Genomic DNA, 16,331 nt, shown 5'->3' with positions numbered 1-16,331 from the left:
CAATGGGCAAAATGGAACAATTTGAAAAATAATGAGTCATAATTGCAATGGATTGAAACAAAACAAACACGTTTAAATCCATGAGTTACTACTGATACTAAAACCCAAACTAACCAAACAAAACCCTCTTTGGTCACTTTTATAGGGTGTTAGGGAACCAAATTATTATTTTGAAAACTGGCAGGGCAATTCCATGGTGGTCCAGTGGTTAGGATTCTGCACTTTCACTGCTGAGGGTGCCCTCTGTATGAGGAACCAGGGTTCAATCCCTGGTCGGGGAACTAAGATCCCACAAGTTTCGTGGTGTGGAAAAAAAAAACTGGTAAATAAAAGGAAAGAATAGAGCATTATCCTTCCTTTCCTATACCTTAGGGTAATCAAATCGGTGATGAGGGCATGTTTCTCTTTACAGAAGTATTCCAATCAACAAACAAAGAAAGAACGATAAAATACCACCATTTTGTAACCCTTAAGAGATGACTGGATGGGGGCAACGAGCGTCACTGGCTGCCAACCAGAGCATATAACACAACCCATGAAGTAGTCTTGCAAAAAATGAAAAGATAAAAAATAAAAACAAAATAACATCTTATCAAGCTTCTAGATCTAACTGCTAATTTACAAAAAAAAAAAATAGGAAGAAACATGTTAAATGATCCCACTGATTCACAGTCTGCAAAATCCATACTTAAGGAAACACTTCAGGATAAACAACCTGGATTCTTCAACAAAAAAACTTCAAGGAAAATAAATTAATTCGGGGGAACCTACAGATCAAATAGGATCTAGGAGGTATTTCAACCAATTTCAATGTGTGGCCCTTATTTGGGTCCAGATTCAAACAACAGATGACAATAACAAACAAAAACCTATAAAATAAAGACTTGGAGAACTGTGAATAAACTGGATATTTTATGATCAAGGAATTATTGTTAAAATTTTTAGATGGAATAATGGTATTATGGTTATGTTTTTGGTTAATATACAGACTAAAATATTCTTACATAGCTGAAATGATGTCTGAGATTTACTTCAAAATAATCCAGTGTGAAAGGGAATGGAGGGAGGTGTAGATGGAACAAAATTGGCCTTTTTGATAGCTGGTGAAATAAAATGATGGGTAAACCAGGTTCATTATATATTGTCTCTCTTTTTATTTGATATAACTTTAGTTTAAAAAGGACACTGGGGCTGTGTACAGAAGTGATTGCAGCAGGGGGAGGGCAGAAGGACACAAGGTGACCTCTTATACTACTGCAGAAATCAGGCACTAGATGGCACTATCAGTAGGGAGGTGAGGGGTGGTCAGATTCTGGGTAATTTTCAAAGTACCATAGAGCCACACGATTTTCTGATGGATATGATATGAAGTGTAATGATGATTGTCATTATCTTTAGAGTTTAAAAAATCATTATTTGTACATTCTATTTTATAGCTTTTTCATCTTGTTTAAAATTTTTTAAATAAGCTTACTTTTTAATCAAAAAAATAAAAGATCCTGTTTGTTTTGAAAACAATAAAAACAATTACTGAGGAAACAATTGTTCAAAGGCATTATCATCTTTGAAAGAATGGGAGAATATGTTCAATAATATGTTCTGGGGTTACGATTTAGAGAATAAAGGCCCACAGTCTCATCTGAAATCTTTGCTGCTACATGTTTTCAGAACTCAGAATATTTCTGATTTTAGAAAGGTAACATAGGGTGCATATAGTATATTATCCTCAAGATGTGAAAACATCTTTTGGTATTCAGAATCTTTTAGATTCTGGCATGGCACATAAGGAATTTCAATTCAGTGTGGCATATATGTATTGAGTACCTACTCTGTGCCCAGATCTTCAGGACCTTCCACACTAGGAATTAAAGCAGTAAACCAGCTTTAATAGAAGGTGGGGACATGCCAGGCAGTGGGAATAAGCGAAAGACATGAGGTTGTCAGAAGTGCGCTGTGTTCAGGGAACAAAATGGCCCAGTTGGGTTTGTTCTGTTTGACAGAATATAAGATTGCATATTCCAATAAAGTAGGCAGCTGATTTTGAAAGGTTGTGTTTAGTAGTGCTCCTTTAATCATTAACAGCATGCTGCGTTTTATTAGCGGGGTGTATGTGTGTGTGTATATAATATTTCCAAGGTTAGGAACATTGGCGAGTGTCACAGAATTTAATGCTCTCGGTAGCAAGCAGCTGACAAAGCTCTCTGAATCATTAATGCAGCATGGATGACTAAGAACATCTCTGTGGGTTGGGCCCATGCCATTCAGCAGGAAGCATAACAATAAGACTTTCTGAGCACTGATGTCAGCAGCCTCTCCTCTTCCGCGAAGGCTGCAGGGTCCACCATGTAAGCAACCAGCTTTGTGGACCCTTGACTCAGACCTGACAAGAACACAACCACACTGATGTAATCTGCTGGACTGAGTTCAATTTGTTAAGGGAGCTGTATGAATTTTTCCACCCAGCAAAATGAAGATGCCATTAAATCCTTAGTGTGATTGAATAGGATAAGCTGAGGGTGGTTTCAATGCTTAGAGAGATTTCAGGTAGGATAAGCCATTCTTGGAAGACAATTTGGGCAAGAAGTGCTCTTTCCTATTCATTGACAGAGTGGGCTTGTTACTTAAAAAAAGGAAGGGGTTAAATGGTATTTTCACAATTGGCACATTTTCTATCAGCCAGAGGACAGTGGCTGGCCCGAGACATAATGGATATACCAAGGGTGGGAGAAGGGATGCTTGAGATTGCAGGGCTGTGGCTGACAGCAAGGTGCTGGCAGCTTCAAGAGCAGCCCAGGCACGGGGCGGGGTCTCAGTCCGGACGTGGCTACCTTCGGCAACTGCTCTCTCTGTTTCCACAACTGGGGACTGGAGCTGGGAGGTGTGCTTTACAACCCGAAGGCTTCTTGGGTGCTGTGGTTTCCAGGTTCTATAATGACACCCACTGATTTCTCCACTGGTGCCCAGGGAGACTAACACAGCAGCATCCCTTCTACTGTGAACTGTGACAGCATGGACGTACTGTGTGTCAGATACTGTGCTGGGGCTTGACACTGGCTTCATGTTGCCTTATAAGGCTAGAAGTGATAAACATAACTGGCTTTGGAGTCAGAAAAATCTGGGTTCGAGTTTATCTTTTTTCAGTATCTTGCTATGGAATCTCTGGCAAAGGATTTTAACCTCTTGTCAAAACTTGTGAAAATGGGGATAAGAATACATACCTCAGATATGGAGAAATGAGAACCCTAGTCCACTGCTGGTGGGAATGTAAATTGGTTCAATCACCTTGGAAAATAGTATGCAGGTTCCTCAAAAAATTAAAAGCAGAACCACCATATGATCCAGCAATGCCACTCCTAGCTATATAGCCAAAGAAAATGAAAATACTAATTCAAAAAGATACATGCACCTCAATGTTCATAGCAGCATTGTGTACAATAGCCAAGATATACAAGCAATCTGAGTGTCCAGCCACAGATGAATGGATAGAGAAGATTTGAGATATATATATATCTACACACACACACACACACACACACACACACACACACACACACACACACAATGGAATATTACTGAGCCATAGAAAAGAATGAAATTCTGTCATTTGCAACAATGTGGATGACCTACAGGGTATTATACTTAGTGAAATAAGTCAGACAGAGAAAGACAAATACTCTGTTACCACTTATATGTGGAATCTGAAAGTAAAATAAATGTGTATAACAAAACAAACAAAAAAGAATACATACCTTGTAGCTTTGGTATGGTGATTAAATACGTTAATGTAGATAACTTTCTTCCAGTGGCCTGGCACTGAAGGTAAGCAGTGAAGGTCACATAGCTAGAGTAGTCAGGAGAGCTGGAATTCCAGTTCTTCTAACTCAAGGGCCCGAGGTGTTGACATGCTGCAGTCACAGCTATTTTTGAGGAATCCCTCTGGCTGGCTGGGCTAGGTCAATGGTAATGTTCCCCTTCCAGCTTTGGTCATAGCGGTCAATAAATATCACAAACATTCACTAACTTACTATGAGTGTTTCCAGGGACTTCGAGTCCCAAGCAGAAGCAAAAAATATACAGACTGGCACCAGGTGATGAGAAAGTTCTTGAGAATAAGCTCTGATCCTTACCACTTCACGCTTCTCCACTTCAAACCAGCGGGAAATTCCGGGTAAACTCTGCACCAAGTATAATGATGTTCTCTCCACCCAGAGACTCTACGAAATACAAAACAAATTAAGTCCCCAAGTTACCTTTCTTTCTAGTTACTGAGCTATGACTGTTTGCCGTTCAGTTTTATCAAGTTTTCGGTTTTGTCAGCTTTTCTTTAGTATTCATTCCAGTACTTCAGCAACCCCTTTGCACTTAGGAAGCTATCACAGTAAGACACACTGAAGCTTATGTAAATTTCATTGTATATCACCTGAAACTTTTTTCTATGTAGAATAGATCATCTCCTCCAGACAGCATGCTTAAAAATATAAAAACAGGTCATCACATTATTTTCTTTACTATTTCCCCTAAGTTTCTAATTTAAACTCTCTCCACTCTGCAAGGGGTCTAGCCATTTTTATTTGGAAGAGGTAAGTAGTAGTATCAGCTATTCGACACGGATTAGAATAACAGAATCCTCAAGGAGGAAAGGGCTTTAGGAATCACATAGCCTGATCTTTCTGTTTTAAAGATGACAACACTAAGTCTCCAAGGGGCATGTGACCTGCTCAAAGCTACATTCCCATCACCTGTAGAGCTGCCCCTAGGACCCCTGCACTAGAACTTCCGACTTCTCCGTTGCTACAGGCACTGTGCCACGTTTTCTCGTGCCGATATTCACTGCTGTGATCCAGGAGGATCTGTATGTAAGAGCCAGGGCTCCCCTGGCCAGGATGAGCACCCTCGTGACACGTGAAACCATGGCTGCCTTTGGTAAGAGCTGCTGTTGATGACAACTTTCTCTTTTGTCAACCAGGCTTCTGGAGGCTTCTGCATCTCTGCCTCATGTTTCTTACTTAAAGCGTATTCCTGCATGGATAATAAACTTAACAAAATTCCTGAAATAGAGCCATTTATTCAACAGCAACAACAAATGGAAGGATTTCTTTGTGCCAGCCAAGACCTACTGCAATGAATAGGGCAGAGGCCTGGTGACAGGGGCCCCGCGTGCTCTGCTGGTGACAGAGGGGTAAGCAGATCCAGAAGGGTTCAGGGAGAGGAGAAAGGAATGCTCCAGGTGCTGGGGGAAAACAGAGGAGAAAGCAGGCGTGCCCAGCATCCTGTGGGAGGAGGACAGCGCTTCTCAGAGGAGGTGACACGTGAGTGGAATTTTGAAGAGTGAGTAGGAGTTTGCCAGGCAGAGAGCGGGGGAGACGGTGCAGGCAGCAGGAAGCAGCAGGCGCAGAGATGCGAGCGGCTTGTGAAAGGGCGGCTTGTGAAAGGGCATGGCAGGAGATGGAGGGAGAAGCTCGGTGCTGCAGGAGCTGACAGGGAGGGTGGGTGAGTGCAAGGGCAGTTTGGAGCCAGATGCTGAGGGCTGTGAACACAGGAGTAAGGAGCCAGATTTATTTATTTATTTTAGGAGGGTTGCTACAACACTGATAAATATTTAACGTGATGGCCAAGAGGAAATGTGGTGCAGCGGAAAAAGCAATGGAGACGGCACCAGAAGGTGCGGGTTCTAGTGCAGCGTCTGGGGTAATTAGAACGCCACTCTGAGCAAGTCATCTGTCCAGCTCTGGTGGATCTTGGACTTTTTACCTACTGGAAATTTGCAATGAAAACTATATTACACATTAATGATCTTTAATTGGTTTTGGAAGGCCAAAAGAAAAATTAAGGTATCCAAAAGGATTAGAAAATGGTCATGGATCTTTTCAATAACATCCTAGTGCTATTTTCCAGTTGTTTCCTGGCCTTGATATTTAACCCATCAACCTCCTTGCCCAAAGGACTATGCTTTGCTCAGTCCTATCAAAACACTGCAAAACTATCCAGCTTTCCCTCTGATCACTTGGCTGTGAGTAACTCCTGAAGTTACTGCTGGGAGCAATGGGGACTGACACTTAGGCAGGGGTGACAAGGCAAGTTCACATCAGACAATCATAGCTGATAGGAGAACATCTCCCAGCTTAAGTAGAGACGCTGTGATGAAAGAAGTTAAGCCAAGTCACCCACAATCCTACATTCATTTTACATTCTCTGTTTAGGGGGAAATACTGACTAACTGGGGATCTGTGTGGTCTCACTTTGTCACTGTTAACAAGGAAAGAGCAGATTATAATTTATCGGTGGAACAATCTTGCCCCTTTCCCCCAGGGTGGCTGTGAGAAACCTTGCCCTTTCCGGCTGAGAGAGAATTAGCAAGGCATATCGGAACTGCTGAGGGTGGAGAACTCAACCCATGCAAACAGTCTATGGTTTGTTTTCATTGTGGGTCCTCTCAGAAGTCCTAGTTACACACCGTTCTAATAAGAAAATGCAGCAAAAGATAGCACAGAACTCTCCCACTGCACCAGCAGGCTCCCCAGTGGTTCTGTCTCAGAATCCCCTGTTCCTTCAGCATCCTTTGCTCATGGCAGTCTCTTGTAACTGAGAATAAATATCCTGAGGTTCCCACAGTTGGTTAAACGTGAATGAATGAGGGGACTGAGATGAATCATGAGAGCTCAAAAACTGGACCGAGGACCACTCCCATTAGAATCGTCATAAACTTCAGGGCTTCCTCTATGACCCAATGAGTCAGAATTCCTGGGCTAAGAAATCTGCTTGATGAGAAAGCACCCCATGTCACCCTGATACATGGTAGAGTTTGAGAACTAGACCACATGATTTCTGGTCCCTTCTAGCTTTATCACTTGACTCTATTCTGAGTAAATATTTATCAAGCATTTTGCCCCCAGGAGGTCACAGTCTATCTGAGGAAACCGCGCGTCTCATAAGGACGGCCTAGTACCTTGAATTCATTCTCTTTATCTTTAGTGCCTTTGTGAAATGGTCTGTCGTAGCGGAATTTCCAGATGTGATTCACTTTATAGAAACTTTTGATGTTGTCCGGGACACCCTCTCTCTGCAGGACCTCCTGGCTGTCCGGGATGGGAGTCACGGCATATATCTGCAAATCTAGGATTCAAGAGTCAAGGAGGGAACCTGACTTGGCAAACTCCGTGGAAGTCTGGCTCGAGCTGAGCTGTGGCAGAGAGAAGAGGCTGGGGAACAATCTGGTGTTTCTATTTGAAGCCAAGTCAAAACTGCCAAGAAGGCACCAAGAACTCGGTTCATAGCAAATCACCTCTCAAACTACAAGCCTTAAAGTAGTTTTACACAGGTGATTCTGACAAAGTATCAGTTTGAAATTTCTATGTCCTGTGAATTTATTTATCATTGATTATTTTTTCTTTTTGGTTGGGGGTGGGTGGGAATGGCTTGGATCTCACATACTCAGGATTGTTTTAATTTTAATCCTTGGTCGTGAGACACTCTGATCTTTAGTGCACGTATGGTCTTTTTAAAATTTGTTTGTAAAACAATGTACAAATACCCATGCAACCAAAGATAGTAACCAGTACTGATAGTAACTCATATGCTCCTGTCTCCAGCCTTCCCACATTTGTGGTATCCACTCTCTCAAATCTTGTATTGATAAGCAGAGTGTTTAGTTGTAGTTGATACTTTTAAAAACTACTTTAAAGGCTATCATATTTACTTGTATGTTTACCTTCTTCTCTTCTCATTCAAAGAAGGATAGTAAAATTTTTTCCTTACATAACTTCTTGCTTCTAGTGCATTTAAGTTTCTACTTTGAAATGGCACCTGTAATTTTCAGGGGGAGTTTCTGGTCTTCTTTAAGATCATCAGTTTCAGAAAAAGACAGAGGAATTCAGAAAAGAGTGCTGGGGTGAATTCCCTTTGCCTCTAATGCCTGTGTAATTTCAGTTGAGTTGTTCACGTTTAGACAATGGGAGTGTCAATTATACGGCAATTATTAAATGATGAAGTGCTGTCCAGGATGCCATGGCTAAGAGTCCCTGGAAGATACGGGGTGGGGGGGGGACTCTCTCCCCTTCCATCCAGAATAAAAATAGCAAGGGAAAAGGGGGTAATGATATGTCCCAATAAACATACTGCTATCATTTCCTTGAACTGAATTCAAGTAGTTTCTACAGGGGATGCCAGAGGAAAATTATTCTAAGGGAAATCCCTAAAAAGAAGCTTTAAAAGCAGGGCTGAGATAAGAAAAGTTGTAACTAAAAGGAGGAAAATTCTTTAACAGAATCCTTAAGGGATTTCTTTTCAACTAAATCATGAGAGTAACTACCATAATTCTGTCTGGAAGGAGCTAACCTAAAATTAAGACGATGAGAAAGAGGGAGCGTAAGAACAGAGCTACTGAAAAGGGATCAGTAGTTGAACCACCTGCATGAAAATGCTCTGCAGCTAAAGGCCAGTGTGATCTAACTGGAATCCAGCCCTTCTAGGTGTGGATACACTGAGCTTCTGCCTGGAAGATGGTCTCATCGGGCTGGTTGGCATGCTGCATGGCGATGGCGTGGGGGAACTCGTTCAGCATTCTCTGCTGGAAGGCCTCCAGCCTTTCGTAGTCATGCCCTCGACACACAAACTCTTTATTCTGGAGGTGAAATCAGAAAAAAAAAAAAATTAGGACCATAAAATTGGGTGCTTTAATTACAGAGAGAAGCCAAAATAAATGACACTGGCGGTAACTAAGCATAGGCCCAACATCAATAGACTATAACCAAAAAAATACACTGGAACAGTCTAAAGAATTTACCCAAATATTAAAAATGCAGAGCAAAGGTCGTGAGCATAACTCTCTATTGCTTTTAATAAGTTCCAGTAGCATGCCTCACTCTTCTGGGTTCACCTGCATGAGGTGCAAAGGGGCGTCTGATTCTCAGAGCACCAAAGCGCAAAACAAAGCAATCCTGTTCCCTCCAATGTTAGCGAACACATGTGTTACAGATTATTTTCATAAACTGGATATCAAGTTAAGTGGATATATTTTCAATTTGGAAGAAAGCAAAGTGAGTGCAATCTCTAAAAATACATTTTACTGCACTCTTTCTACAAAGGTCACTGAGATCACCCTTAACACGTTCATTCCTAGATCCTTCCGTATAAAGGAAGACTAGGCCTGTCTGCATTCCAGTTCTCAACAGGGCTGGTACAGGATGCTTCCCTGCCATCCCCAACTCAGCTCAGCCTTCTGTAGCCAGGAATCCTATTAACTGGCTGAAGCTAAGATTTGGGACTTTTAAGGTCTTGCTAAATTTTTGTCTGTTTTTGGTTTTGTTCTTACAATATGTATAAACATTCTGTGGTTAGGACTCTCTCTCACTGAGGAAAGAATGGTGAAGGTCATCCTTGATGGAGGCCACAGAGCTGGAGAGATGGGCACGTTTCTAACAAGTGCCTTTATGATTCGGTTATCGATAAGGAGGAACTCTTTCTGACAGTTTAATGATAATGAAATTATAATTGTTGAGCACAATCATTGACTAGGCTCTCTGCACATACCTTATTTAACTCAAATAAACTTGAGAGGTTGTTACCTCCGCCCCCCATTTTATAATTGAGAACCGAGGATCAAAATGGTTACATACTTTGTATGAGATTTAAGCTCAGGTCTGAGTCCAAGGCCTGAGCTCTCTCTGTTCTGAACGTGGCCTGGTACGTCCAGGAAAAACTCCTAGGAGCTACTGAGACCAAGAAAGATTGTGGGATAACGTGCCTTGCAGATCTTTAAGAAATACAGTGATTTGTGGTCTGGGGAGTTAAGGCCCAAGGGTCTCAGTGTTTCTCAGCTCTGTGAGGTTTCTGTGATTGCGTCAAATGCCCCGAGGAAGAAGTCTGGGCCAAAGTGAGGAAGTTAAAAACCACCCGTGGGCAGAGGGCTCGGGGTTGCAGCTGAGAAAAAGCAGCTGCAGGCACGCAGAGGAAACAACAGCAGGACTGGGTGCTGAGAACCTGCCACAATTCCCCACAAGCCTCTCACTAAATCACGATCCTTTGAAAAACACAAGCTAAGACAGACTCCCTAGAAATTAAGACCACCCCCCAAACAATCCTATATTTAAAACTTTCTTGATAGAAGTCATACATTCTGATGCTGTATTATTTGCTTTTTTTCTACTCAAAAGATAATCAACAAGGACCTACTGTGTAGCACAGGGAACTCTACTCAATACTCTTTAATAACCTGTATGGGAAAAGAATCTGAAAAAGAAGAGATGTATGTATATGTATAACTGAATCACTTTGCTGTACACCTGAAACTAATACAACATTGTAAATCAACTACACTCCAATATAAAATAAACTTTTTAAAAAAGATAATAAATTTGCTTGATAAAATAAGATAATACATACCTTCCTGCATCTTACAGAAGTCCCCAAATAAATATCTGAATACTCAAAAAACTGAAACAGTTCTAAAAAAATGCTTATACATCACAACAATTTGTAAAATCAGGGGTGTTCCTCTAAGTGTAAAGTCATTCAGTGGTATTAAGAAATCATTTTGGAATAAACATAAATTTTGCGTCTGATATTTGAGTTTCTGAGAAATAAAGAGGAATTAAGCATTTCCTCCATCAATGCTTCTTTTTTTTAAACCACAGCTTTACTGAGATGCAGTTCACATACCAGAAAATTCACCCTTTTGAAGTACGCGATTCAGTTGCTTTTAGTATATTCACAGAGTTGTGCAACAATCAGCATTACCTAATTTCAGATTATTTTCATTACCTCAAAAAGGAACTCATGCCCATTAGCAGTCACTCCCTAGTTCCCCTCCCCTCAGTCCTTGGCAACCACTAATCTATTTTCTGTTTCCATAGATTTGCCTATTCTGGACATTTCATATAAGTGGAATTACGTAACACGTGGCCTTTTGTGACTGGCTTCTTTCACTTATAATATTCTCAAGGTTCAACCGTTTTGTAGCATATCTCATTACCTCGTTCCTTTCTTATTGCTGAATATTCCATTGTATAGCTGTACCTTATTTTGTTTATCCATTCATCAGTGGATGGACATTTGGACAATTTCCTTGTTTTGACAATTATGAATAATGCTGCTATGAATACTCGTGTACATGTCTTTATGTGGCTCTATGTTTTCAATTCTGATTATACATACCTAGGAGTGGAATTGCTGGGTCGTATTTATTAATACTTACTTTTTTTTAATTGTCTTTTTTTTTTTTTTAAAGGAAATACATGCCTGTGGTATAAAGAATTCCCAAATAGCACAGGGCATACAATAAAAAGTAAATCTTTTTCCCATCCTTGACCTCAGTCATTCTCCTTAGACAAATCATTATTCAAACATATTCTATGCATACAAAACATTGTCAGTAAAGAACCCATTTTCCATGAGGGTAAAAAAAACCTACTTTGATCATACAATCATATAAATATATTAATTTATTTGAGCTTTAAACATTTTCTGGAAGTTGATCAAACAATGAAAGGAAATTTTTAATGTTGATATTTGTTTTTAAATCAAAGAACAGACTAGAATCTGATTTCCTAAAAAAAGGTCTAGCCTCATGATTCCAAAGGGTACAGTGCTCTTTAGAAACCAATAGAGGGTGACCCTTCTCTTTCATTTTGAAGGAAAGGCCATTTATTTCTAGAAAAACTGTTTTCAAAAGAACAGTGATACAGAGATTGATTTATTCCAATTGACTTTTTAACAAAATTCATTTTATTAGCCGATGCAGTCCTCTAATTTGCTAAATTCCCTTTAAAATTATGGCTCCTAAACTGCTTCTGATTTTTACACTTTTAATTAACACTAATTGCACATACTAGATAGACATCTAGGATACTTCATAATACACTTGCTAGCTGAATTCAGAATTTGATCAGGGCTACAACACTTTTGTGGGCTGCTTTCTCTATAAAAAATATTAAAAATCATATTGTATGACTCATTTGGTGTAAAGACAAATAGATGAATAATAATCTAATGTATAATATACATTATAATATATACTATAACATTTTCTTTAACCTAAAAGTTCACTTTTTTCTGGGAATTTCCTGGCAGTCCAGTGGTTAGGACTTCACCTTCCAATGCAGGGGGTGTGGGCTCCACCCCTGGTCGGGGAGCTGAGATCCCACATGCCTCATGGCCAAAAAAATAAAACATTAAAAAAAAAAGAAGCAATATTTTAATAAATTCAATAAAGACTTTAAAAATGGTCCACATCAAAAAAAAATCAAAAAAAAAGTTCACTTTTTTCTTCTGATTTTTAAAAGAAATTAAAACAGTTTTATGGGCCATCTAAGAATAATATGGTCTCTAAACACTGTATCTACTGTGCATAATGGATCAGGTAGCCCTGAGTACGATAAGAAAACATCATCTTTGCATGATTTTGAGCCAAGAGAGGAAGGGGATCTGCAGTAGCAGAGTCATGTCTGGACCCTCCTGTGGGGTCTCGGCCCTTTGTGCAGCTCACAGCTCTAGAACGTCCTTCCTTCCCCTCAGAACTTGGACCCAGGCCCTGTGTACTCTGTGGGGGGTGGCTGATGACAGCCTAGGACCAGCATGTCCATTTTCAAGATGTAGTCTTTCAAATTCAGCATGTGTTCTGAGTTTGCCACTATTTTTTATTTGGAATCAAGTTTTCCTTTGTCTTCAGGCAGGTCCATCTGCAGAGCCAACAATGTGACCGGGTACGTCACGTGGCTCCTCTTTAATCCAACAAAGAGCTTTTACTTATGTCTGCGTGGCACTCAAATACACGGTCATTTCAATCAGCTAAAGATGATTGATTTGTTATTTGAGCATTTGTTCTATGTAATACTAAATCAATCTTTGCCTATGGTGTTTGGGTATTTTATATATATGTATGAATAAAGGTTTTATATATATTAAACCTTTATTCTGAAAGGCAGGTAAGTTAATGATTATTAAAGAAAAAATGAAGTCAAATCTTTCTTCTCTCTGTTTGCTTTCAAGTATCCCCATCCTGTATCTATCCATAGGTACTAACAGTTAAAGCAAGGTATTTAGGGCAACATAAATACCAAAATATTTGTATATTGAGATTTAAAGTTTGTAATGAATTCACTCAGTGTTACAAAATTATCCTAGATACTTCTCCTTAGTTGCCTGGGGAGGTGAATTCCCTCTCCCAACCAATGCTTTTAGGCAAGCAAGTGTAAGTGGGATGTTACTTATCGAAATGTTATATAAGTATTCAAGCACATAAGAGACTACTCCGCACAGTGTGAACAATGGTGAGAATGGAATCAAGTATTTTACTATCCAGTAGGTACCTTAGAGAGTTTGGAAAATTTTCCTTTGTAGAAATAGTTTCTACTAGCAATAAATTGCATCTCTTTGCTGGGTGCCATTTAGCTTGTCACAGAATCGACTAGGCCAAAAAATGCTCTTCACGTGATTCTGGAGGAAGAGTTTGCATATAATGTGAAACTGCTATGTTTTCTGCAACTCCAGCCACTTCTATTGAATGTTAACTCTACGGAAACCGCATTCTGAAGAGAGACTCTCTATCACACAGGGGAAGCAACTGTAATTTCCAGAGACTGCTCATGAGATATAGTAAGCTTAGAAACTTAAGAAGAAAAATCAAATGATTATTTGGAATCTTGGGAAATTACTAGATGAGTGTGTTTGCAAACTACAAAGTTAAAAGAAAATCTCATGACGTTATTTTACCCTGTCTTAAAAGGATAAAATGTCATTCAGATCTTAGTTTGCTTGATTGGGATATCTATATTGGAAGTATAAAAGCAAATTAAATAGTATATTACTTACTCTTAAGAAAAATGGAAATTTCTTCCCATAAAATCCAACTCTGAAGAACTCTGGTTCAAGACGTTGCTGGTCCATAATTTTGTCATACAAAGAGGCTTCCATCATCTGGCAAAGAACAGGGGAAATTTTAATCATTTTATCTCATCTTTTAGCTCTACCACTTTATAGAAGAGGATATTTCTTCTATAAAAAGGAGAACATCATTTTAGTTCAGTTTGCAGAAAAGAAGGTTTGACTCCCTTTCTGTGCTTTAAGGCAGGGATCAGCAAACTTACTCTGTAAATGACCAGGCAATAAATATTTTAGACTTTGCAGGCCACATGGTCCCTGTCACAATTACTCAATTCTGCGAGGCGCACAGGCTGCAGTTTCCCGACCCCTGCTTTAAATGATCGAGTATGTTATTATATGTTCTTACCAGAGAGAATGATTTCTATGCACCTGGTCTATCGAGGAAATATTTTCTTCACAGTAAGATAAAAATTAACATGAACTGTTAGAGGCAAATTCTGGAGAATTCTCGTACTCACCTGTGGATTTGGTTTTCCTGGGTCATGGTAATTTGGGACATTTGGAAGGTGCAACCTTGTACAGGTTGGACAGGGATAAACCAATAAACCAAACCAAAGGAGGCCCATAGTGCAAAGTGCTGTCTGGGCTGAAAGCTCTTAAATGTGTCTTTGACAAGGTTGGAACTACGAAGTACATAAAGCTTATGGTTCCCCATTCATGGTATTATCATCCCCAGGGTTTCCACAGAAGGACTAATATTTCACTTGAAAACATTCCCCCTTCCCCCGCCCCCAGTAACAGCCCCCCAAAGAGCAGCTGGCATGAAGTGCAATGCTTTGGGTTTATAAAAATCTTAGTGACTATGGCACCCAAGGGCTCTAATGGGTAAACACTGTAACCTCGATTCTATTCCAGGGACAGGATGCCAAGAGAAGCACAACAACATTTTTATATAAAACTGCAGTGCCTGCCAGCGCCCGCATGATGGACTGAAGTTAAAACAAGGTTTTTCCTCCTTGGTTTTGATGTTAGGAGAAATATCGATGAACTGCTGACATGAAATACTACGCCCAAAGTACAGGGCCAGCTCCTGCCAGCTGAAAAAGTTACTTGTGGTGTAAGGGATTTTGAGCTGTTAAAGGTTTATGAGATCATCTCTTAAATTGCTACCTCAGAATTAAAAGGAAACATCATCATCTTTTTAAAAAATGTATATATAAAAGCTGATGATCCTGTTTTAGAAACCCTGAAGAGCTTAAGTGTTACAAGATGACACCAAATGTTCATGACTTTAAAGAATAGGACTTGGAGTACCAGAGGGACTTGCATGAATTTGAAATAAAAGAAGGTATAAAACATTTGTTCAGGGACACAAAATATTAGACTCCTTGGGCTCTTGGGTACTAAGACCTTGGTTTCAGTTTAGCAAATAAAAACATATTTCTGAAGTGAAAAAGATCTGACACCTATAGAAGTTAACCCCCAAATAGTTAAAAACGTGTCAGCTAGTCATTTTTACTCTTTTGCTGTGCAGATTATGGGACTAAGAATGGTACATTGTTACAGAGATTTGTGTGCAAGTGGCAAGCTCTTCTAATAGTGTGGAGAGTTTCCTCAACAAACTGAAAGTACTTATCTTGGGTTAAATTTTATATTTCATACGTCAGGTGTGTTTAGAATAGATCAAGGGCTCCCTTTTTGTATATTAATCAGAAAAATCACACAGGTCAACATGCTATTTCTCTGTATAAATAGAGGAGTATGCTTCAGAGGAAAGGCATCTTTAAAAAGCTTTCTGCAAGACATATCAAGACTATCACAAAGCTAATGTCATTGTGCCATATTGGAAAGCTAAGCAGAAAAGGATTCCGTAACCCGATTAGGATGCATCCAGGTACCTTACCCTCATCTTGCTCAAGTTTCTATAATCATAATAACTTTCGTACTGCTCTGCAATCTTCCGGCACAAGAGGATGCCATTCTCCCAACACTGTGGACAAATGAATGATATAAATGTTCGTGATCTCACAACATTTACTAACTCCCACCCAGAGGTCAGGAGGTGACTGCTTTCAGATGATCAAGCCTTACTTCTTAACCTTTATAACCTACCCTTAAGGTACCACTGCAATTTTATGCATGAAAACAGCATGTAATTAATGTGTTAGCTATTAAAAATCTTTAGAGAATGGGAAATGATAACCCACCACAAGTCATTAACATATGGCACAAAAACAACATTTCCTGGCATCATTTCAAAATTATCATGTTGAAGATGTGGGGTGTGTATATATATATATATATATATATATACATATACATATAATGGAATATTACTCAGCCATCAAAAATAATGAAATAATGTCATTTGTAGCAACACAGATGAACCTAGAGATTATCACTAAAGCAAAGTAAGTCAGGCAGAGAAAGACAAATACCATATGATATCACTTGTATGTGGGATCTAAAATACAACACAAATCAACATATCTACGAAACAAAGAAAGACTCAC

General features: G+C 39.5%; 1 protein-coding gene across 15 annotated transcripts in view; it reads right to left on the bottom strand.

Moving 5' to 3' along the window:
- Positions 1 to 16,331, bottom strand: part of DOCK4 (dedicator of cytokinesis 4) — a 480,689-nt gene that overhangs the window by 23,116 nt on the left and 441,242 nt on the right. For 14 of the 15 annotated variants that reach the window (XM_089917502.1, XM_089917504.1, XM_089917506.1 and 11 more), the window contains 5 exons: positions 15,722 to 15,808; positions 13,807 to 13,911; positions 8,479 to 8,620; positions 6,947 to 7,113; positions 4,128 to 4,214 (listed from right to left, as the gene is read on the bottom strand). In XM_089917502.1, the coding sequence (XP_089773628.1) occupies positions 4,128 to 4,214; positions 6,947 to 7,113; positions 8,479 to 8,620; positions 13,807 to 13,911; positions 15,722 to 15,808 (588 nt within the window). The remainder of the gene's footprint in view (positions 1 to 4,127; positions 4,215 to 6,946; positions 7,114 to 8,478; positions 8,621 to 13,806; positions 13,912 to 15,721; positions 15,809 to 16,331) is intronic. The other variant, XM_089917510.1, reaches the window with a different exon arrangement.

The sequence above is a fragment of the Delphinapterus leucas genome, chromosome 9 (genome assembly GCF_059928025.1).
Source record: "Delphinapterus leucas isolate spDelLeu-1000000601 "Yukka" chromosome 9, BTC_Dleu_Yukka2, whole genome shotgun sequence".
Classification (NCBI taxonomy): domain Eukaryota; kingdom Metazoa; phylum Chordata; class Mammalia; order Artiodactyla; family Monodontidae; genus Delphinapterus; species Delphinapterus leucas.
Note: the sequence above shows the minus strand (reverse complement) of the source record. Positions and strands in the feature narration are given on the sequence as shown.